Here is a 22,923-nt window from a genome sequence, read left to right on the forward strand (position 1 = left end):
TTGAACTCTTGCTGTGAGGCGACATGGCTAACCACCACATCACCATGCTGCCTAGTTTAACCAGTTATGGCTATCAATATTCATATCTCGACGGATGGTGTCCTGAGGTCATGCATTATGTTTAATATAAAACTCATTGTTTCTTATAACAAAAAGTTGAGTTCCACACCTCTCCTTCACCTTGAATACCAAGAACAGTCTAATCTTTGGCATTAATAAATGCTACCATATGTGCTACATAAGTATGGTTTTGAAGGCAGGACTTTTGATTTTCACAGTGTGGTATTGGTGCTTTTACTCACTTAAAAAGGACAAGAATACTTCTGAAATATTTAGATTTACTTTGGTCATTCAGTGATAAAGGTAGGAGGGTTTTCACACATTGGCCCGATTTATTAGTTCTGGTAAAAGCATATGATTCCACGTATAAAACACAGCATTCTAAGAAAATTGTCATATAAATCCTTACCAACGTGTGGCTTTACATGCCAAGCAATGACAGAAGCCCATTAATACTCCATCACAGGTTGTTACATTTTTATATACAGTTGCATCACCAGAAGTATTGTAGTACTCTTTGGCAGTAGGATGTAACTGCAGATGAGTCTGTTCTTTGAGAGCCCTCCATCCTGTCACGTTCACTGTCGGTATGTGTGTTGACTTTTTTGCTCTATTGTAAACTTTGACACAATGACCTCTCAACTTCTGTCCCCTATATGTTACCCTGTAATCCATACACACATTTCCCCATTACTCTTCTGCCCTTATTACAAGCCTGATTCAGAAGTTGGAGTTGACAGGCTGACAGATGTAGTATGACGAGGTTTTCTGCCTGTTTCGGTGACATAATGCACAACGAATGACAAAAAGGAAACAAAGCAGACCCTAATGACTCATTAAATCTGGTTTCAGAGTCTTCAGCTCAGCATGAATGAAAGCCCTTGTTTTCCAATCCTAAAGACTTCATGCTATATTGTTCCAATCTTGCGTTAAATCACACTATGTTATGATTCCTTCCCATTTCTTCTATGCACTACTCCATGGAGAGATGGAACTAATCGAATACACATGCGCTTTTTTTCCTGCTCATTAACTCCACCTCTCTCTCGCTGACTGGTACACAAAAGGCTGCCTCTGAGTGCAGCTCGCTGAGTCATGCTTGCACGGACGGCTGCTTGTTGATAGATCCTAGAGCTGTGGAAATAAAACAGAAGATTCAACATGATAGCTTCAGTCACGCTTAACAATGGAGCAAAGATGCCTATTGTTGGTCTAGGAACATGGAGGGTAAGGCTGAATATGTCACATATCACAGCGTGTGTCTATTTTTTGGACTTGACTTGGACTCGGTTAAGTTGGTCTTGACTTCAGCACTGCTAGTATACTCCTGATACTAAATGTACGATTTAGAAAAACAGATGGGTGTATGGGCTTGATCCTTATAGATTCTGCTTCTCTCTAAGTACCTACTCAGTTTCAAGGGTTCTATGGTCTGCATTATCTGTATTGTCTATGTTTTTTCATGTTATGAATTCACTACCTTGAATCTACTGCAAACTAGGTTGGAAAGTACACAGATGTCTAATATTTAAGTAGTGCAACTGCACTACGATAAACCTCAGTCAGTGAAATGATTAACAGAGGGTTAAGCAAAGGGTGCATCTAAATTTAAACACTGTGCTGCATACAAACCTACAAGTGAAACCAGCAATAATAACATAACTTTGACATATGCTTTCATATTTTCTAGTCATTCACAGTCATACAAAGCCAGACACAAAAGACAATCACTACCACAGCTGCAACCGACACACTAATGCTTATCTGTATTTGCAATGTCCTTGTTTTTGTACTACCTCCGTAGGCAGACCCAGGAAAGGTCGCTGAGAGTGTTAAGTTGGCAATAAGCGCTGGTTACAGGCACATCGATGGTGCTTATGTGTACCAGAATGAAGAAGAAGTTGGGGCTGGAATCGGTGCCATGATTGACCAAGAAGTGGTAAAGAGGGAGGATCTATTCATCGTCAGTAAGGTACGGTAAGACAACCAAAGTTAATAAACGCTTAGAGGCTTTTGCAAATGTGTCAAGACAGGACATGAAGACAGTTCTACAGTTCTTTGACAAGTCTAATTTGTGCAAAGACGTCAAAAACATTTATAGAAAGGTTCTTAGCCAGGGTCCACATGAACCGTATAAACTGACAGGTAAAGCTTCTCACTTTTTTTTTTAACATGTTTTGTTTTTCATAGCTGTGGTGTACCTTCCACATTCCGTCTCTGGTGAGGGGAGCCTGTGAGAAGACGCTCAGTGACCTGAAAATGGACCGTCTGGATCTTTATCTCATGCATTTCCCTATGGGAGTTAAGGTTTGGAATACCCCCCCTACACCCCGCTGTCACATATGCCAATGCAGCCAATGCGAGTTTCGCTATGGTTGCCGTTTTAAACACGGGGAACACAAGGTTAAAATTGTGAATTGAAGCAAAACAATGTATTCGTAACATAACTATAGTGACGCACGGGGCACACAGGACCTTAATGGAACCTGAACTGCTCTCCTGGATGACGGTCCTGTGTTTGCTTTTCCCATCCACCACCCTGACTTCCTCCCTTCATAGGCAAGGCAAGGCAAGGCAACTTTATTTGTATAGTACTTTTCATACACAAGGCAGACTCAAAGTGCTTCACAGCACAACATGTCATGCATTAAAATGCATTACAGAAAGACAAAGAGAATAAAAACATAGACAATAATAAAAAAGACAGTGCGGACGTAAAAAGTGCAAAGGTTTAGCAGAAAGCTAAGGTGAACATAAACGTTTTCAGTTTCGTTTTAAAAGTGGTCAGAGTGGGTGAAAGTCTCACATCTTCAGGAAGTTTATTCCAGCTGTTTGTTGCATAATGACTTAAAGATGCTTTCCCTTGATTTGAGTTTACTCTGCGAACCACTAACAGATTGGCCTCAGAGGATCTTAGGGATCTAGAAGGCTTACATAGTGGGAGCATATCAGTGATATACTTCGGCCCTAGACCATGTAGTGATTTATATGTGAGCAGGAGGATTTTGAAATCAATTCTCTGACGTACAGGAAGCCAGTGTAATGATTTAAGAATCGGTGTAATGTGCTCACATTTCATAGACTACTTAATGCAAAGCCCTGGGGCACTTGCTGCGAATTGAAAGCCTGGTGCATTTCACAGAGATGCTCAGAACAAGAAGGGTTGGGATATTGCTGTCATATCCTAGCCAAACAAAGAACAGCCTGTCTGTTGGTAAAACCACCAGCATCAAGGGTTCTGGTTAAGCTCAACCTTTTGCCTACTTTGCAAACAGTTAAAGTTACAGTGGCCTCAGAAAATATTCAGACCACTTCACTTTTTGCACATTTTATTGTAAATAAACCACAAGTGAGAAACAAAGTGCAAATGTATGCTATTGTTGGTTGAGAGATGACCTTGCAGGCCGATAATAAGTCCTATCAGAAATAATAATGAAAAACATTTCATTCAGCCTCAGGTATTGACTTAAACATTTTTGTTGTTGTTGTTTGCCACTGCAGCCAGGGGATGAGCTTTTTCCATGTGACGAGCATAACCAAGTCATTTCTGATGGCAGCAACTTCTTGGACACCTGGGAGGTAATTTGAGTGATTTACACATGTAAAGCAAAGACTGACTTTGCTTGGGAACCGTATGATCAAGTTCCCTGCACAAGCAAAGTACGGCATGTTTCCTGGGCACTGACACAGCGCAAAGAGCAGTGTCCCATGACTGACCCTATGCTACCCACTGAAATGAATGAAGAGGGGATCTGCGAAAGAGACATTTCAACTGCCAGTTAACTTGTGTGGATTGTCAAATGATAAAAGTAAATTTCATATCACAAATGACTTGCTGGCAGCTTTAATCAAACTACATACAGACATATACATAGGTCTCATAACAAGATGCATAAGTAACACCAGTATGCAATGTGTCTCAAAGGCAATGGAAAAGCTGGTCGATGCTGGGTTGGTCAAGGCAATCGGCATCTCCAACTTCAACAAAGATCAGATTGAAGCCATACTCAACAAGCCAGGCCTCAAGTACAAGCCTGCCAACCACCAGGTACGAAACTAGACAGCCCTACTGCGATGTTATGGAGAAAGAAGAACATAAAAGATAATGCATTCGGCTGTTCCTCCAGATTGAGTGCCACCCGTACCTGACCCAGGAGAAGCTGATCAACTACTGCCACTCGAAGGGCATCTCAGTGACAGCTTACGGCCCGCTCGGCTCCCCTGATAGACCCTGGTGAGATGCAGCGCTCACAGAAAGTGTTTGCAGCTTTACGGGTCATCAACAATATCAACTGTCACTCTTTTCTGTCCCTGTTTACAAAAAGGGCTTCATCTGACGATCCCTCTCTGCTGGATGAACCTAAGATCAAGGCTATTGCTGACAAACACAACAAGACGCCAGCGCAGGTAAGAAATAAAAAAAAAAAAAAACACCTACGCTAACTAGGCATGTAATGGCTCCTAAATGGCTGGCAAACCTGTAACCCAGTGCCTCTTCTTACATGTGGCATTAAGACGTGAATGACATGAGCCTCTTTCAGTCCTGAAATTATCTAGACATTACCCAGAGGAGCTGTGTGTGAGAACACAAATGGCCGAATCTGTTGGATAGGACATCAAAAGCTCTTCACCCTGCCAGCTCCCTAGTACAGTCTGTGTAATGTCCTATTGAGCCCATGTGTGAATACTGCAGCTCATTGTGTAAATAATTTACAGAGAGTGAGTGAGCATGTTGATGTTTCTATCATGTGGTTAAGAAAACTGTAAGACAATAAATATCCAAGGGGGAAGCAGGGTGATTTGCATAAAAGACGTTAACAAAAATCTAAATGGAGTCAGCACCGATTCGTCTAACATTGTCCGGAGTTTATCTGATGAAACGGCTCCGGACTGACCCGAGTTTATGCAACCTTTCCTACCTTGGGGTCTTTGTGTGTGGTTGACTCACCACCTCTACAAAACTCACAACAACAGTCCAGCTTCCCGTTGCCTCCAGTGTCTCCCTTGTTAGCATGTCTGATCCAGCTCCAAAAGCTCCCAAACCTCTCCACACAGGAGACATAATGGCTAATGAGTCAAGGTCTCCACCCCCATGTCTGCCTAAACCACACTTACATCAAAAAGAGATTTATCAAAATACATCAACAAAGATTTAACTCTATAAGGTCCTGTCTTTCTCCTAGGAGGAATAGGGCCATAAAACATTTAGTATAATGTTAAAGGTATAATTCGGGTATTTTGAAGGGGGGTTGTATGAGGTCTTTTCCCCTTTCCAAAGCAGTGCCTTGCTTAGCTTCTGTGCCACGACTCCTGGAGTTCTCCAAACTGGTAACCCACAAAACAGACATAACTGCTTTTGTAATGCTTGATTTCAAAAGTAAAAAAAAAACCCTAGTCAGCCCCGAGGAAGCTGTCACATGGTGGATGAAATGGTCGGTTATGAAACTGATCCACCAAAATTGAGGACAAAGTTGTTCAGGAAGACGCCTAAATAATGTTTTTCCACCAGGTTCTCATCAGGTTCCACATCCAGAGGAAGGTGGCTGTCATTGCCAAGTCAGTATCTCCCCATAGGATCAAGGAAAACTTCCAGGTATTCTTCAACAGCTGACTGTTTTTTGTTTTTGTTTTAGTCTGTCCTACAAATCTAGTGTACTGATACAGGATCATTTTCAGATGTAGATTCAGGAGCAAATGAATTGAGGTTGAGTCAACACACTGTCAAGTGATATACCCATTTCATTTCAAGGCTTACGTCTATTTTGTTACAGGTATCTAGCTTTTGGCATTTGCTCTTTTGTTCCATTGCAACAATAGTCATTTTACTTCTATGCTCTTCATCTTTCAGGTGTTTGACTTTGAGTTGAGTGAAGACGACATGAAGACCATGCTGCACAGCTTCACCCAGAAGAGAGCATTTCCAATGCAATGGTAAGTATATGCTTTTCTAACTGAAAACATGTAGGCTATTAAATTAGGTTATTGTATTATCTTAAGTAATGTATATTCCTGTTCTCTTGTCTCCACAGGGCCTCAACACACAAAGACTTTCCCCTGAATGCAGAATTCTAGATAATCGGACAAGATGCTGTGCTATTTCTGCCTCGCATCAACTACTGAGCTCTCTCCTCAAAATCCACATACTGTGTTAACAAACAGCTCCACCCAACTAATGTGACAGAACCTGAATCATGTTACTTAGCTTCTACTGAACCATTTTATACAATGTATATGTAGGTATATACAAGGTATTATGATGTAGTGATTGTACATTGAGTTAAAGTAAACCTTGCTTTTAAACACTAACAAGTAGAATAATAAGAGCTAAATCTTTTTCCCCCCAACAATGCATTTAATTGTGTGTGAAGGCAGCAGCATCCCCTCAGTCTCACTGTTATGTCTTCTGACCCCTAGTGGTCACTAAGAGGCACAAACCTCCATTTGCCTTGGGGTCTCTTCACTGCACTGCACTGTTTTATTTCCTACCATAGGACTTTATTCGCTTGCCTAATCAATTCAATTCAGTTCAATTCAAAAAACGTTATTTGTCCCTGGGGGGGCAATTTAGGGCACACAGAGCAGCAAATAATGACAGTGCAACTATACAGAAACATTTTAACCTATCAACAAGAATAAAGTGCAAAAGAAGAATAAGTGTCAGGATGTTAGTGTGTTAGTACAGGTTAGAATAAGTGTCAGTGCTTGACACATAATGCTTAACAAAGCAGTTGTTGACTCTCACATTTGAGGCCTACTTTATCATACTAAGTCAAGGTGTTATGTTCTGCATACCACAGAGATAATTTGAATATCTGTTAAATATCAGGAAATCATGGGGCAAAAGACTTTCAGAAAGCAATCAGCACCCCTGAAACTGAAAAACTTTCTAGACACCACTGTTTTCACAGTAAAGAAGGCATAAATAATGTAGAAGATGTGTCAATCACATCATCATGCAAACTGCAACAAAAAGCACTATTGAAACAATCCAGTCACTAGCAGATCAACTTGCGATATAATCCCACCATCCGTGTGCTAAATTGACCATTTTCAAGCTTGGCCTTCATCTTGAGCTCAACTTAACTCCTGTAAAGTTTTGTGACTGTATATTTCACAGTTGTGAAGCTACCACTGCAACAAAATCTATCAAGACAGATGTGCACCATGCAAAATACTCAAAACAGACTCTGTTGTGTGCGCTACAGTCCGTGTCTCCAGGACCACATTTTGCCATAATGACAAACGCATTATCAGAAGGTGAAAACAATACTAGCGTCACTGTTAAGGCTGGAAAATATAAAGAAAGGAAAGGAAATTAAAAAAGGTTGCCAGAAAAAGAAATGAAGTAAAGGATTTACGATCTGACCTTTGCATGGGACAAATGAGATACATTCCTGTCCCCACAGGACAGCTTGTTCTGGACTGCCCTGCAGTTCCACAGAAAAGGAAAAGCTACTCTGGGTACACGCCTATTAGATATTTGTACTTTGACTGCACAGAAATCAGACTGTAGTTTCAGCCTAAAATCACAAGATAGGGTCTTTTGGTGCACAGACTGAACTGGGAAAGGAAGCGTTTCTATGCTCTTCTCCCCTCACGTGGAATTGCCTTCAAAAAGACTTGAAAGTAATTGAATGACTTACTATCTTTGATCTTACAAGTTAATGTTCTTTCTTCTGTTTTCTTGTGTTGATTGTTGTCTGTACTTTTTATGCTGCCATCTTGGCCAGGTCACCCTTGTAAAACTGATACTGATCTCAATGGGTTTTACCTGGTTAAACAAGAAAGAAAAAAAGAAAGAAAACAAAGAATGCCTTTATTCGTCACGCATGGGGAAATTACATTTTTTCACTCTGTTATTATATTATTCATGTTACACACACACATGCAGTTAATGGAGAGATGTCAGAGCGAGGGGGCTGCCAACCAATCTGCGCCCCGAGCAGTTGGGGGTTCGGTGCCTTGCTCAACAGCACCCCGGCAGTGCCCAGGGGATGAACTGGCAACTCTCCAGCCAGCAGCCCACGCTCCATTTATGGTTCACACAGGGACTCGAACCGGTGATCCTACCGTTCCCAGCCACCTATGGACTGAGCTACTGCGACCGCATAGCATTTCATTCAATATGGGTTAAATAAAATGTAAAAAAAAAAAAAGAAAACAGCCAGCTAAAGCAGGGCACAGAATATTCTGCAGAGTGAGTGACTGGTGCTTTGATGATGATGAACAGCATGCATGACTGTATCTTTAATAAAACTGAGTGATGAATCACTGTCATACATTAATCATAAATCAATAATAGCATCCTTTAACGCATGACTCAAGATGATAAAGAAAAATACAAATGCATGGCAAAAATAGTATATTGACCATATATTAGAGACCTTACAAAGTTTCACAAATCACGTTTTCAGGGGAGCTCATGTCTTCCCTTGTAGTTCACACTCCGACCTCTGTCTGTTTCCCTAGTCTCCTCTCTTCTACACACCTGCCTCTGAGGAACATCATCATTTTGTGTTAGTTGAGCTAGTGCTAATAGCTTATCTAATCTAACATCAAAGTACAGGAGCAACTGTATGAAAGTCAAACATGTATGTCGTCCGCTCTGGAAAGGGCACACCTGCTGGAGACTGAGTGCCTCCACTCTCAGCAGGAAAAAAAGACCATCCTCTCAGAAATAAATGCATACAATTATTTTCATTTATATTATTAATTAAAATAGTTATGTTTGTTGGTCTGTTGTTGAAAACTTTGAGTTGCTCTAGTCATGTCTCATCTCATCTCATCTTCAACCGCTTGTCCGTGGTGTCACATTAAATTCTTTGTTTGATTATACATCAGGGGACAAGCACCTATGACCTGAAAATAGAAGTATGCACAATTTATTTTATATATTGGTCCAAATATTGTTTTTTTTGTTGGTCAACCAAAACAGTACACCACCGTTCTCCTGCCCCGCCATAATTGAACACTCTAGCTCGGACCTCAGAGTCGAACCAGAGAGGAATTAGCCCATCTTTGTTGGCAGTTTCCCGCCTGCCGGGAGGCTGATAAAACCTCATTGCCGTGGATACTCTCATCTAAATTACTATTTTAGAATAAGAAACAGTCATTGGTGTTTCTAACCTAACTCACTGAGTCAGTGGAGAACAACGTAAAATCAAAGTGCAAACAACTGTTTGATTTTCTCTCACAGGACTTTATTTTGATGCTTAACAAAACAACTCAAGGGAAGTGAAACAGTCCATTTGGCAACAGGGTTAATACACATGACAAGTCGGGGTGTTATGTTCTGTATTTCACACAGACAACAGTGCTTTTTATTTTTCAATCAAAGTTATATGCAAAAGGCACTAATGCCTCTGTTCAAGTGGCATAAACTTGGTCACAAACTAACATGAAGGAAAAAACAGGTTTGGTTACATAAGGAGTATGATCACATTTTTAATCAAAAGTCTTAGGAGTGTGCGTAAAACTGGTTACCGATTTTCATGAAGCCATAAAGGGATAACTAAATAAGTCAAAGTTTCTCCTGATAAATGAAACATGAACATTAAATTCTGATGAAAGGCCACGTTGAGCTTTTCTGCTCATTTGCAAAGTTAAAAGGTTCCGTATTGTCCCTTACAGGGAAATTGGTTTTCAAGCGGCTACAGTTGCAGCCTAGAGAATAGACACGCAAACTCCAGCACATCTGAGGAAAATCAGCATTTTTTAAAATGTCAGAATTCAGCGTTGAATGGATGGTCCTTGTGCTTTTTACTCCTACAGAGAAAAGAACAACAAAAAGTGACATTAAAAAGAAGGTTTCCTGACACACTACATCTTCCAAAGCCTGTTAGCACAAAAGTAAAGAATAACGATACACAATCTCACCCTTGCATGGCACAAACTCTCCAGTTCCTGTCGAATCCTACTATAGACTTCATTTCCTCCTCAGTTAGTTCAAAGTCAAACACCTGAAAAGATTTAAACAGCAGTCTTCATGCATGAGCCAAAAGTAAGTGAGGCACATTGAGGGCTAATCCTAGAAACCATCTGAACAATTTCTCAGATAATTACCTGGAAATTCTCCTGAATGCGCTGAGGTGTGATCGACTTGGGGATCACGATCACATTCCTCTGGATCTGGAAGCGGATCAGGACCTGGCAGGGGAGAGGAAAGGGTATTAAAGTGTGAACGTGATCAGAGGTCATAACTATAAGTGGAATAACAGGGAGAGCCACGTGCATGGCATTTGCACGTTCTTCTTTAAGGGAATATAGGCACAAGCATAGAATGACTTCATCTACACAGCTAGATTTCCATGTGGGTTTTTTGGACTCAATCGCCAAGGTGCTATAGAAATACTGTGAAAGTACCAAAATGCTAAAACAGAGTGTTTCAGACAGAGGGCGAGTACAGATATATTCAGACAGACAGTATGAGAAAAATTTGTTTTTTTTAACATTAAAGCATGTAAACAGGTTCTAATAGAAACACAAAATACAATGCTGAACCTGAAAATGATCACAAAACGTTCCCCTTTTTTGTCTGCACAATATAACAATCTTAAGATTTGTTTAGGTCAGTGTCATTAATAACGTATTTGAGTCAGTTTTGTACCTGAGCAGATGTCTTCTTGTGCTTCTCAGCAATGGCTTTAATGTTTGGATCTTCCAGCAGTGAGGGGTCTTCAGGTTTAGCCCTGCAATTTAAATACATCATCCGGTATTATACAGGACTCGCACACATTTTGCTGACAATCGATCAAAGGCAGAAAACGGCCATAAAAAAAAATTGCTTCATGTTTAAATCAGGACAAAATATGCCACAAACTACATAAAGAGGAACAACAGTCATGAGTTGACACTAACCAAAAGGGATATGATACTATGATACTGACATAATACTGATTCAGCAATCGAGCAAATATGACCCACTTTGTAGCATTGTGGTGATACAGACTGGTTCAGAATACAAGTCCTGTATCACGTTATTTTGACACAACTAACCAGGGTCTGTCAGGGGAGCCAAGGGGGCTGTAGGCTGTCACTGAGATGCCCTGAGATTGGCAGTAGTTGATCAGCTTCTCCTGGGTCAGGTATGGGTGGCACTCCACCTAGTGGGACAAACACGCAACTCTTGGGATACATTGCAGAAAAGACAAAAGAGTGATGCATGAACCAATGTTGTATCTGTCGACCCTACGGGTTTCATACACACATGGTTTGAAAAGCAACTGGTTCTACATTATTCAGTTTTTTCTAATACATCATGTTCTGAGCCTTCTGTACTTATTTGGCATCACTATCTATCTATCTATCTATCTATCTATCTATATCCTTTGTTCCGTGTTTGGTGACAAATGGCAAAAGGAGAATGGGGTTGTAATCGAATGCTCAACAAAACAAGACATTGATAGTGAAAAACAGCAAAAATATAAGGTCACCACAGCTAATTGGTCCAGCCTGAGGGGAAGCTGCTGTGGCCCATTATGAACTAACAAGATATTTATTCTCAGACCTGATAAGAGGAGACAGATAATGCCATTATGGCCTCTTGCCCTTTAAGAACAGCAATCTTGATACACATCTTATCTCTCTCTGTTTTCTTGCTGCTCAGTAGCCTCAGCTCAAACATGTTATTTTGTATTTCTGCACGTCTGCACAAGCTCAAGAGATTTTCATGCTGAAACTCATCAGAAAATATGTGAATTTTGTAAAGTTGTTAAGTGGTAGTAAATATACAGTGTAGGTTTCAGTTTGTCTCTGAATAAATGCTGCAGCTCTTCAAGACCCAACTAAAGCTCCTGTGTCTCGATTTCAACAATGCAACAATAATGCAACAAAGCAGGCTGTCAGTCAGTTGGAAAACACTCACGAAAACGGCGAAAGTAAAGAGAAGGTACAAGAGGATGGGAGTATCAGAGATGCAGCTCACGTAGGTGATGACAACACACCATTTTAAGGCATGCATGCATGTGCAAAATAATGTAATGTCTATCTGGATCAAATATACTGTATACAATTTAAAAAAACAAACAAACATGAACCTAGGTTGGGACCTTTAGGTGTGAAAAGGCTCTTGGTGTACCTGGTTGTTAGCAGGTTTGTATTTGAGGCCTGGTTTGTTGAGAATGGCTTCAATCTGCTCCTTGTTGAAGTTGGAGACACCGATTGTTTTGACCAAACCAGCATCCACCAGCTCTTCCATCCCCTGAGAAAATTCCAAAAATACTTTTGGATGAGTTTCGGTTTAGAGAATGTAAATGCTCATACTAAATCATATTGGCACCAAGCATAAAAAAACAAACAAACACACAGCTCTGTTATGCTAACTGCCAACTCTGTCTGATACAAGAGAATGGTTTGTCTGTGTAACTCACCTCCCATGTCTCCAGGAAGTGAGTATTATCACTGATCGTCTCTCCTGTGCTGTCACAGGGGAAAAGATCACTGCCAGCCTGTAACGTGACAAAGGGATTAATAGCCCTCTGGTTTACACCACATTACTATGACATTGACAATATGGAGGGTGCACATTAGAGTCCACCTGAATCATGGGCACACAGAGAACATAGATTTTCACACATTGCTGACAAGACGATAAGTGTGCCTACCTTAAAACCCATGGGCCAGTGCACTAGATAGAGATCCAGGTAGTCCAGTTTAAGATCACTGAGAGTCTTCTCACAGGCTTGCCTCACCAGTGACTTCTCATGGAAAGTGCACCACAGCTATGAAATGAAAGGGCAGGGAAGTCAATGAGCTGGCACGCATGTTCAGAAATCAAGTATTAACACATAGTAAATAAAACGGCATCATCAATGCAAATGCGTATATGTGGAAGAAATAATAACAACCCATGTATATTATTCACCCACAATTCACCTTGCTAACAATGAAAAGATCCTCTCGCTTGACCACGCCATCTTTGATCATGGCCCGAACACCCTCTCCAACCTCTGGCTCGTTCTGGTAGACGTACGCTCCATCAATGTGCCTGTAACCAGCCGAGATGGCTGCTTTCACCGCCTCAGTGACCTTGCCAGGGGGAGACTGAAATAGACGGGGATGGTTAGTTATGGTGGTATATGAAGTGTTAACTATTAACAGTAACACTCTATCATGTAGTCATACTGTTAAGTAATAACAACTAGGGAGACACAGTTTATATGGTGTCAGTTAAGCTATATTAAACATTCATGTTTCACATTATTTTAATTTGAAACTCACATACAAATTGGGCAAAAGTGTCATTGTCTCTTGTCTGAAAAGGGAGTTGCAGTTCATGATTCCGTCCCCAAGTTCAGACTATTTGTTTGGAAAAGGGCCACACTATTGGATAAGTTACACTTTAATACTGTCCTTGGGGTAACTTCATCTATGCCTACTATATTTAGGAGCAAGTCACAGTGCAATATCCTGGGACCAACAACGTCCGGATTTAATCACCCCTCTTATTAGATATTTCATGGAAGAAAATCACATATGCTATAAAGCAGGAAACAGCAGTCTCATATAGTTACACAAAAGCCTAATGTTAGTAATATCAAATGACACAAAACCCTACAGTTCTGTGTCCTTACTCTCAATGAATTCAATGAAACTAGCTGCAGCTGCATAAGCAAGGGATAAAAAGCAGAGAAAGCACATTACATTATAATTAGAGTTGTTTTTTTTAACAAACTAACAATTTCAGATAAATTCAGACATGCACTCAACATAAAATAGACTTTAACAATACACTGAAAAACTGTTCTACAGTTTTAATACTTTTTTTTTTAGATAATTCTGGAATTCAGTTTCAAAAAGCGATGAAGTTGGGGATAGTTTTTGATTCTTTACATCTGAACAAACAAACTGTACCATACGAAATCATTAAGTTTACAATAGACTTAATATTATTTGCCTCGTGTCATAATACAAAATTACGTTTCTTATCAATTCTGATATTACAGTTAATTTGATAAAATACACGTGACATTCGAGATCCAAAAGGTATAATAAATGAATACATGTGTACATTATTATTGGTGTGTGTAAGAACACTTGAGTATGGGACTTAGGTTGGTTACACTGAATGAAGGCTGCTTGAAAAGACTAACGTTAGCTCGGTTTGGAGAGCGTAACTTAACACAGCAGAATTACACACGACGGACGTTTCTAGAAAACTGCTGAAATTAATTTGAATTTGAAATATCGACCCACAGTCGACGTTACTCGTACAATAAAATGCAATTACTCCTATTCAATAATTCACGGAAAGTCAGTTGCGACGACTCATTGAAATGTTGCGTAACGTCTTCAATTGTTTTTTTAGTTGGCACGTCAAGCTAGCTCAAAGGTAGCCATTAACTAACGCTAGGATAATATACTAGATAAAAACCAACGCACCTTCCAAGTCCCTAGTCCCAGAATGGGCATCTGTGCACCGGTGTATAGTTTCACTGTTGTTGCCATTTCACCAAAGGAAAGCAGGAGCAGCGTGCAGCTCGGTGAAAAAGAAGAGAAGCAAATGCTGCTCGTAACGCTAGCAGAGCGATCGTCGATCGATTAATGATGCCTTTTAAGCCATTTCGACTATAGATGGACAGGCTAAACAGACCCAATCAAAGAGTAACTCATTTGAATGACTTAAACTTAGGAGACAAACATTTTGCTTTGTTCTACATTTTTCTGGCAGCTGTTAACTTGTCCAATCTTGTTGTTCGGAGGAAGACACTGTCCACATATTTAAAAGTAAACCTAAAACTTTCCTCTTTGACAAAGCTCATAGTTAGTGCTTACCTAGGCCACTGGGGGATAATCCTGTTCCTGATACTCTGAGCTTCTCTCCTCTCTGTCTGTATCACCCATGTCTCATCAATGCATGTTACTAATTCAACTTCTTGTTTGTGCTTTGTCATCTCGCAGGTCTCTGCTGATTGTTGAGCTTGCTTTATTACTATTACTCATATAAAGAGTTTTATACATTATACAATTTGCAGCCATAAAAACATCATCAGTAATATATCTCATTGTATCACAGCTGTTATTAGCACCATCATTGATCATATTTACCACCATACTTATTATCATTGTCATATTCTATCACCTTAGCTGTACTTGTTTTTACCATTCTGATATATTCAGTGCCATACCATATAAGTCATATTCACGTTACTATAGTTATTATGATAGTTACTGTTATCCTTTCTGTCTTTGTGTCCGTCTTGGTCTCTCTCTGTACATCTGTCTGTCTCTTCTCTCTCCTTTTCTTCCTCCCCAACAGGTCAAGACAGATGTCCGTCCTCCACAGAGCTGGGTCTGTTCGTTCCTGCCTGTTAAAGGGAAGGTTTTCATTGCAACCATGCCCAAGGGGGAATTGTTGATTGTCTATGTAAATCATAAATAAATTTAAAAAAAAACAAGTCATAGTGTGTTGTCTCTACCTACTCTGTAACGTGTCCTGAGATAACTTTTGTTATGATTTGGCACTGTAAATAAAATTGAATTGAATTGATAAAGATTTGTGATGAACAAATAAAAAATAATGAGTTATTATTGTGAATTAAGCCATAAGCAGTCAGCCCCGTACGGCTGGGGTACTGATGGGGTACAGTCAGGGAATGTTAAGAGATAGATAGCAGGACAACAGTAGATGCCACATAGCAGTAGTGAGCCTATACATCACCTGAGAGCTGGGAACCTGAAGATTCTTTGAGATGCAGCTCAGCACTGTCAAGTTCCTCTAGTCTCAGAAATAGGAATGAATAATTAATTGAGATAACTGTGAAAGAGTGTAAGGGCATGGAACATTATGCTGTGAATATATGATATACAATTTGTTACACGGATTTGGTGCTTCATTTAACCATTTTTACTACTGGAGAATTGATAAAAAATGGTCAGAAGTCCCTCAAAATACCACAATAAGACATGACAACCTTAAGGGATACCACTGAAAAGAACATGCAGAGATTTGGTATAAAAAACCTTTGACATTTTCCCTAGGTCTCTAGTTTGTGTTTGTAACGTTTCACAAGGCTGTGATTATCCTAGAGGTCACAGCGGCTCGTTTTTTACAGTGAGCTGAAATGTCAAAAAATGGCCTCACTACAATGAAATGGGTAAAATGGGGGCTAACATGAATACAACTAGGATTTTTGAATCCACAAGAGTCTAGGCTTTCCAATCATGCCCAATTCATGCAATTTAAGACTGTTTAGGGACTCCTGTATGCAGAAATATTCAAACACACCATTATAGAACAAGCAAAAATAATACATATGAACTGCATTAGAAAAAATGCATGGTTTTTGCCCAAACAGGGATTAACCTAGAGTACAAGTCTGTAAAGGGTCAACTCTCTGTACTCTGTACCCACAGAACCCATTTTCATTCAGGTATCTTGAAGTCAGAGGTCAAGGGACCCCTTTGAAAATAGCTGTGCCAGTTTTTCCCTCGCCAAAATTGAACCTACATTTGGAGCATTATTTAGCCCACTTCCTAACAAGCTAGCATGCAATGCTTGGTACCAAGGGAAAATTGAGTCCATTGCAGCCACTGAAAAAAAAGGCAGCAGGGCCAATTGGCAGGCTGTCCCCCCATCAGCCAGTGAAAAGTAACTTAACACATTTACTCAACTACGGCACAGTTAGGCCCATGACACAGAAAATAAAGGGCGTAAAGGTATTTTTCCAATATTGATATGTCTCCATGTAGAAAATCCCATGTCAAAATAAATAACGATGGCTGTTGTTGTGGTTAATACATTACATACCTATAGGATGAATGGTTTGACTCATTTTGTAAGTGTTTTATATGTCTCGTAAATGTCATTTATTTGATTGGGGACTCCTAAACTAAAAATCTTTGTTGGTTCTATCATTTAACCACTAGAGGGCACCCTAACCACGCTTACCAAACAAACATGTGAGATCATCTCAAATCACCCTCCTGAGGCCCCCAAGTAAAATAATCACATCATTTCATACATTAGCTAATATGGGCAGTAATTACAGTGGCTGAAATGATTGATCAGTACAGTTCATAATGGTTTCAAAAACCTCATGCACACATCCAATATTTGATTAAACTGAATCCAGAGAAATAAATGCTCTTGGAACAAGCCTTGGGTATGTTCATTGTCTAGCGTGTAATGTCGGAGATAATATTCTTTTGATTAGTCTTTATTATTTTGACTACAACTTCCTCATGGCACAATGCTTACCACTCTGAAGGAGATGTGCACCATTGTGAATGTGCACACACATACAGACCAGCCCCAAGAGACAGCTGAAAGAAGGAACAAATACAAGGTGTCTTTTTTTTGTCAGAATCAGATAAAACCTCACAGACCTTTAACTCAGCCATTCAACACACTGAGCAGAAGATAAGAGAGGGAGAAGAGAGCGATATAAAAACCATACAAATGGAAAAGTTATGGGAGCCAGCAGCCACTGTGTACCTCACAATGGCTCTCGCTAAAGTTTGCGTCTCTTCTGATCTTCTCCCAGCTGGACGCCTGCTTTTCAGGCCCTGTCTCTTCTGATCTAACTTCACACACTGGAAGGCCTTTTGCCAGCCGGAAAACTGTCAAAGTACCCCAGGAATCAAACACCGTTGCATGCTGTCATGATCAAAGAACCACAGGTAAACCAGAGGAAGACACAGCCACATACAACTGCCATCTAAAAGAGGGGGGAAAGTTTTCATTTCAGAGGCGCTTATTTTGCGTCCAGACACAGGTGCCTTTCCATTGTACTGAGTGCATCGATTAGAATAAAGGAAAAGAGAAACCATCGGGCATTTGAAGATACAACAGAGACCTGGAGTAAAAACCAAGTGCCTCTCAAGGAAACTTTTGGACAAAGAGTGTAGACTTAGGGGAGATATAAGAGATAAAGAATTTAAAGAGAAAAGATGGAAATATTCATGGTGGTGTGACAAGTAAATATATCCAGATCACATTACGCTCCTTTTCCATTATGAGCAGCCATACTTCATGCTCAGTGCAGCTGGTGGTGTCCATTCTTTCATAGGCTCTTCATCAGATCAGACACTCCAGCAGTAAGACCTGACCTGTCCCAGGGAGATCAAACACCTTATTTCATTTCATGGCCTTTGCTCCATTCTCTCCACCTCTTGTCTCCCCCATTGGCCTTGGCTTTGCTGTCTTTTTCTCTGTTTCTGCCAGAGTGCCCTGGGTGATAATCTCCACCCATAAATCTAATGTTGAGTGTCAGCTCCTGCCGAGTTCACTCACACACTGCATTCCGCACATTCCGTCTATCGAACAATAACAAGATCAGGGAGAGAAACCCCTACGTCATAAGTAAATCATGGTCATTTGTCAAGTGCATTACATATGCTTTGATACACGGGAGATTACTGAGGCAGGCGTCATGGAAGATAGTTCTTAAAACAATAATCCCATATCTGGATTAGGTAGACAGTCAAAATTGATATAGAGCTAAAAAAAAAAATAGATTAATCGGCGACAACTTTTATAATTAATCAACTGTCTATATATATAATTTTTGAGCAAATACAACAAAACTATTGAATATTAGCTGTTTTTCTCTGTGTTCTATATTGGTTAATGGATTTTTTGGGGTATGTTGGCCGAACAAATGAGTAATTTGAAGACACTCCAGTAAACCAAATAATTAACTCATTAATCAATAGTTAAAATAATCGGTGGTTGAAGCCCTTAATTGATTCTATTCATAGCTTAAAAGATATTACCAAAAAGTAGCACAACCACAATGTGTACCATAATGAATAAATACAAACATGTCCTTTTTACTTAATTTTCTTTTTTTATGTTGTTGTTTTACTGTTGCGGCTGTGACACTGTTGAAAAAGTGTCACATTCGCACACACATATATTCTTATATCTTGTGACCATATACGAATCTGAATGTGTTCAAAATTGCACTAACAATGTTAGTAAACAACTCATGAGAAAGGCTTTCACAAAATTGCCTCGTACTTTTAATTTGCACAGGGTTATGTGTGAAAATTTGTTAATGTTCCGTACTGGCATATTTTGTGAGAAAATCCGTTACCAGTACAAGCGTGCACAACACCAGCAATCTCTGACACAAACGCACTGGTGTTGATGTGTGAACAGTCACATAGCAATACAATTGTGTTATGTCCTTGATTATGTGAAGAGAAGCCGTTGCTTCTACCAGAATAGTTCATTTATTCACTTAGCGGTACGGAACGCATGTGTGAAAGAGCCTCTATAGTAACATAATCATTCAGCATGTTTGGAGTTTTTGTTTGAGAATTTACTGGATGCTGAATACTTTTTACAATTGGGTTCATAATTCTATTTTACAGTAGAGTGTTTGATTACATTGTTCTATTTGCACTACATGTCACAGAAATAGTTCAAGCTACTCCTTGGAGGGAGACGACAGATGCATTGAGCATTCTTTATAGTCTTCTCTTATCTGGTAAATGTTTCTGGTTTTGGTTTGTCTGTTGTCTCGTGACCAACAGAATGAGTGTCCTTACATAACCAGGGGGAACACAAGATATTGGGTTAATCTTATTCTGTTGAGGACGATGTGGAAATGAACCACTTGAGGTCAAGGCCTAACCTCAACCATTCAAGGTCAATGCTTAACCTCAACCATCTCACAAGAGTTTCGCAAATCTTGGGTTATCATCTAGACATGACACATCTGCCAGAAGTTGTATCCCTTATAACATAGCACCAACATTTTCAAAGCTTTGTAAACTTCCTCCAAACATGTACAAAGTCACTGGATCGACCTTACTTTTTCAAATGATCCCTATTTCCTGTTTGTTAAAATGTTAGCATTCAGGAGCACTGCGACAACTAAAATGAGACTGTCTGTTTTTTTAAGGTTATGATAGGACGTTTTTTCGCAGGAATTTTTTAGGAGTCTTCACAAGATATGGGATATCTAAGGTTACCATGTGGGCGCGACCTGGCAGTTGCCGCTAATATTATGTAAAGTCACTCACTCATCACTCATCTTCATCCGCTTATCCGGGATCGGGTCGCGGGGGCAGAAGCTCTAGCAGGGGACCCCAAACTTCCCTTTCCCGGGCCACATTAACAGGCTTTAACTGGGGGATCCCGAGGCGTTCCCAGGCCAGTGTGGAGATATATCCCACCCCGAGGCGTCCAGGGAGCATCCTTGCCAGATGCCTGAACCACCTCAACTGGCTCCTTTATGTAAAGGCACCTATACATTTTTAGCCATACTAGAGGCGGGTAGTCAGTCCACCTCTTTGGTCCGGACTGCTGGATGGATTGGCATGAAATTTTGTACGGACATCCATGTTTCTCAAACAATGAATCCTCATGACTTTGATGATCCCCTGGCAAATGTAAGCCACATTCTAAACTAAGATCCAGTTTATACGAATGCCCCCACTTGTGATATACACAAGCTTGTAACTGGAAATTTTCTGAAAGTGTTTGTCGAAGTTTCAGAAAGGGCGGAGGCCGTGGAAGGTAATTTTTTGCTGGATGGTAAGTAGGTAAATGTTGATATACCTAACAGGACGCCTTTGTTACCCACTTGCTATCTTGCTAAATTGTTAGCCTTGGTGGCTTCTATGCTGCTTTCACCTATAGCAGCAGTATAGCCTGGCACCACCAGATTAATCGCTAATGTGTATTAGTCTGTGTCCTCTGTTTGGATAGACCTACAACCCATCAGAGTCATGAAACGTGACCTGCAACTGATCACAAAAATGAAATGACGGAGATTGGTCAGTCGAAAACAAATTTTCTGAAAACATTTTATGCTGGAAATAGGCAATACAGTAACAGAATATCAAGTCAATGGTGTTGTCATGATTTAATCACTTGAATGCCAAGCATATCATGTACATAACTTCCCATGTCATAACCACAAGCTCACAAGTTCAGAGAAAGAAAGACAGAGCTAGCTAAGGACATTAAGCTAGAGGTGTATTTGCTTGATAAATCGGTCCAAAAATAATTTCAGTAAGGAATACCAAGTGATAGTGATTATTTTGTAATAATTAATGTGGGGAATTTATTTAGCTATCTAGATTCAATTTCTGGTATGGATCAACACACTACTGTGCATTTTGACATGTACTTCCATACTTGGGGAACACAGAGCTGTAGCCTTGTCTGTGAGCAGAGGTGTCTCCTCTCTGGCCTCTCAGACACGGTTTGGTTTTTGGCTTGATTAACCACTTAGTTCAGTCTCTCAGACACAAGATTGCAGGAAAAAGCAAGTAATGAAGTGCTTTTGAATTTGCATGAATAAGAGCCTTCACAGACGCCTTGATTTCAGTCTGCCTTTGCTGTTTGTTCTTCGTCAAGGGATGTCTGCTATTTTAACGGTAACACGTAACAAGTGTCCATCCAACCTCCTCCATATTGGTCCCTCATCAACCTAACTGCCATGAATAAACACAATCAACATGCATCTGAAGGGGAATTTAGGAGGCTTTCTCTCTCAAATTGTCCCTGATGGGTTGTTCATCATTGTCATTATGCAGATTACAATGTGACCGTGAAGGCAATATCAGAGCCCTTTTCCTCTGGATGAAATGTCACCATTCCATAATGCTGACCAAAAACACTTGTGTGTTTTGTTCTTACAAGTCGAGAAGCGCTGAACAGTTATGGACAAACTGTCTCAAGAATATGAAATTAACAACATTCATTCTACACTTCAAAGTCAAGCATTTATTTTTAGTATCGACCTTGACAACAATATCAGCTTGTGCATGCTGCAATATCAGCTGAAGTATCTGCTGTAATTTACCAGGTAAGTACCATGAGTTGGTTGAAAATTCCCAGAAAAAACTGAGGACAAAGGTACATTACACAGATTTGTTAACTTAAAGCTTTTTTGGTAACTTTTTAAAAAAGGTTTTTAAACTCTTGTCGGTTGATTTATGGACAACTGTGATTATGTAACACGATGACTTGCCAGAATCTGTGACTATTTCTGTCTTGCATCTGGGCAGATTACGTACAAGCTTCCCTTTGCACCCTGCTCCATGAGCGCCAGAAAAGAGGAAACACAATTTGGTTTAAATCTGGGGCCCTTTCACTAGTCCATGCTTCCAGGAATGATTTAACACAAGTAGGAGGTAGGCAAACAAGCAAGTTAATTTAGACAATTTGACATAGATATCAGACAGAGCATACCTAGAGGACCTGTCTTCCATAGCCTTCAAATTCAAAAGGTAATTTCTTTTGAGATTTCATTCTTTGCTAAATGGAAATAATATTGTCCTGCAATTTGAGGTGTGCTGTAATGTGACTTAATGTGTAGTTTATAAAAGCTGCCCTTGCTGATATTTATTTATCGTGAGGGGGAAAGAAACCCACCATCTTCATTTCTCCACAAGCAACATCCTGTTTAACAGGAAGTTCATTAGTGGCAGGGTGAAATGTTATTGGATATAAGGAAAATATGTTTTGCTCCTAAATACCTAATTCCATATCACTGATGTGTGGATATTGTACAACATTTAAGAATGTATATCATTTGTGTAGATAAGGACTAGCAAATGATTGATTACAGAATGTTTTAAAAAGAATAGGTGAGATTGGCCTAAAGAGAGCTCATCCTTAAATCTTTGATAAGTAAAGTTCTATGTAAAACCATATTATGCAACGCAAACCTTTCTTTGAGATTTGTTTAAAAATTAAATTAAGATTTATCATTTATCATTATCATTGTACGTAGTATCAGACTTCTGAAATTTATAATTTAAATTAATGGCATCATATTTTCAGTATGGCATTATTATTCTTTTCCCTCATGACTTTTTCATATGGTTTTAGAAATCAACGCCATGTAATTACACAGAAAGTAGAAATGCCACAGTGTACAAGAACCCAAGTAAAAGTCCTGC

The 22,923-nt window shown here is 39.8% G+C and overlaps 2 protein-coding genes across 2 annotated transcripts; one reads left to right on the forward strand and one right to left on the reverse strand.

Moving 5' to 3' along the window:
• Nucleotides 1–1,154: 1,154 nt before the first annotated feature.
• Nucleotides 1,155–8,322, forward strand: LOC310962976 (aldo-keto reductase family 1 member B1-like). The gene is made up of 10 exons (XM_083935601.1): nt 1,155–1,287; nt 1,865–2,032; nt 2,251–2,367; nt 3,562–3,639; nt 3,986–4,108; nt 4,188–4,294; nt 4,386–4,467; nt 5,570–5,653; nt 5,909–5,991; nt 6,090–8,322. The coding sequence occupies exons 1-10, from the start codon at nt 1,222–1,224 to the stop codon at nt 6,130–6,132; spliced, it is 951 nt and encodes a 316-aa protein (XP_083791727.1). The 5' UTR covers nt 1,155–1,221; the 3' UTR covers nt 6,133–8,322.
• Nucleotides 8,323–9,244: 922 nt separating this feature from the next.
• Nucleotides 9,245–14,581, reverse strand: LOC310962327 (aldo-keto reductase family 1 member B1-like). Its single transcript, XM_083934741.1, has 10 exons — nt 14,440–14,581; nt 12,934–13,101; nt 12,663–12,779; nt 12,429–12,506; nt 12,137–12,259; nt 11,056–11,162; nt 10,667–10,748; nt 10,123–10,206; nt 9,937–10,019; nt 9,245–9,825 (listed from the first exon to the last, which is right to left on the reverse strand). The coding sequence occupies exons 1-10, from the start codon at nt 14,503–14,505 to the stop codon at nt 9,783–9,785; spliced, it is 951 nt and encodes a 316-aa protein (XP_083790867.1). The 5' UTR covers nt 14,506–14,581; the 3' UTR covers nt 9,245–9,782.
• Between the last annotated feature and the right edge of the window lie 8,342 nt (nt 14,582–22,923).

This window comes from Echiichthys vipera, assembly GCF_963691815.1.
Source record: "Echiichthys vipera genome assembly, chromosome: 20".
Classification (NCBI taxonomy): Eukaryota; Metazoa; Chordata; class Actinopteri; order Perciformes; family Trachinidae; genus Echiichthys; species Echiichthys vipera.

Bases quoted from the DNA above. Each gene is read 5' to 3' on its own strand.
- LOC310962327 (XM_083934741.1), bottom strand. From the start codon at position 14,505: ATGGCAACAACAGTGAAACTATACACCGGTGCACAGATGCCCATTCTG. The intron at 12,780-12,933 runs GTGAATTGTGGG...TTCATTTCATAG, and splicing joins ATCTTTTCATTGTTAGCAAG to CTGTGGTGCACTTTCCATGA. The intron at 10,020-10,122 runs GTAATTATCTGA...AAATCTTTTCAG, and splicing joins GCATTCAGGAGAATTTCCAG to GTGTTTGACTTTGAACTAAC.
- LOC310962976 (XM_083935601.1), top strand. From the start codon at position 1,222: ATGATAGCTTCAGTCACGCTTAACAATGGAGCAAAGATGCCTATTGTT. The intron at 2,368-3,561 runs GTTTGGAATACC...TTGCCACTGCAG, and splicing joins ATTTCCCTATGGGAGTTAAG to CCAGGGGATGAGCTTTTTCC. The intron at 3,640-3,985 runs GTAATTTGAGTG...TGTGTCTCAAAG, and splicing joins ACTTCTTGGACACCTGGGAG to GCAATGGAAAAGCTGGTCGA.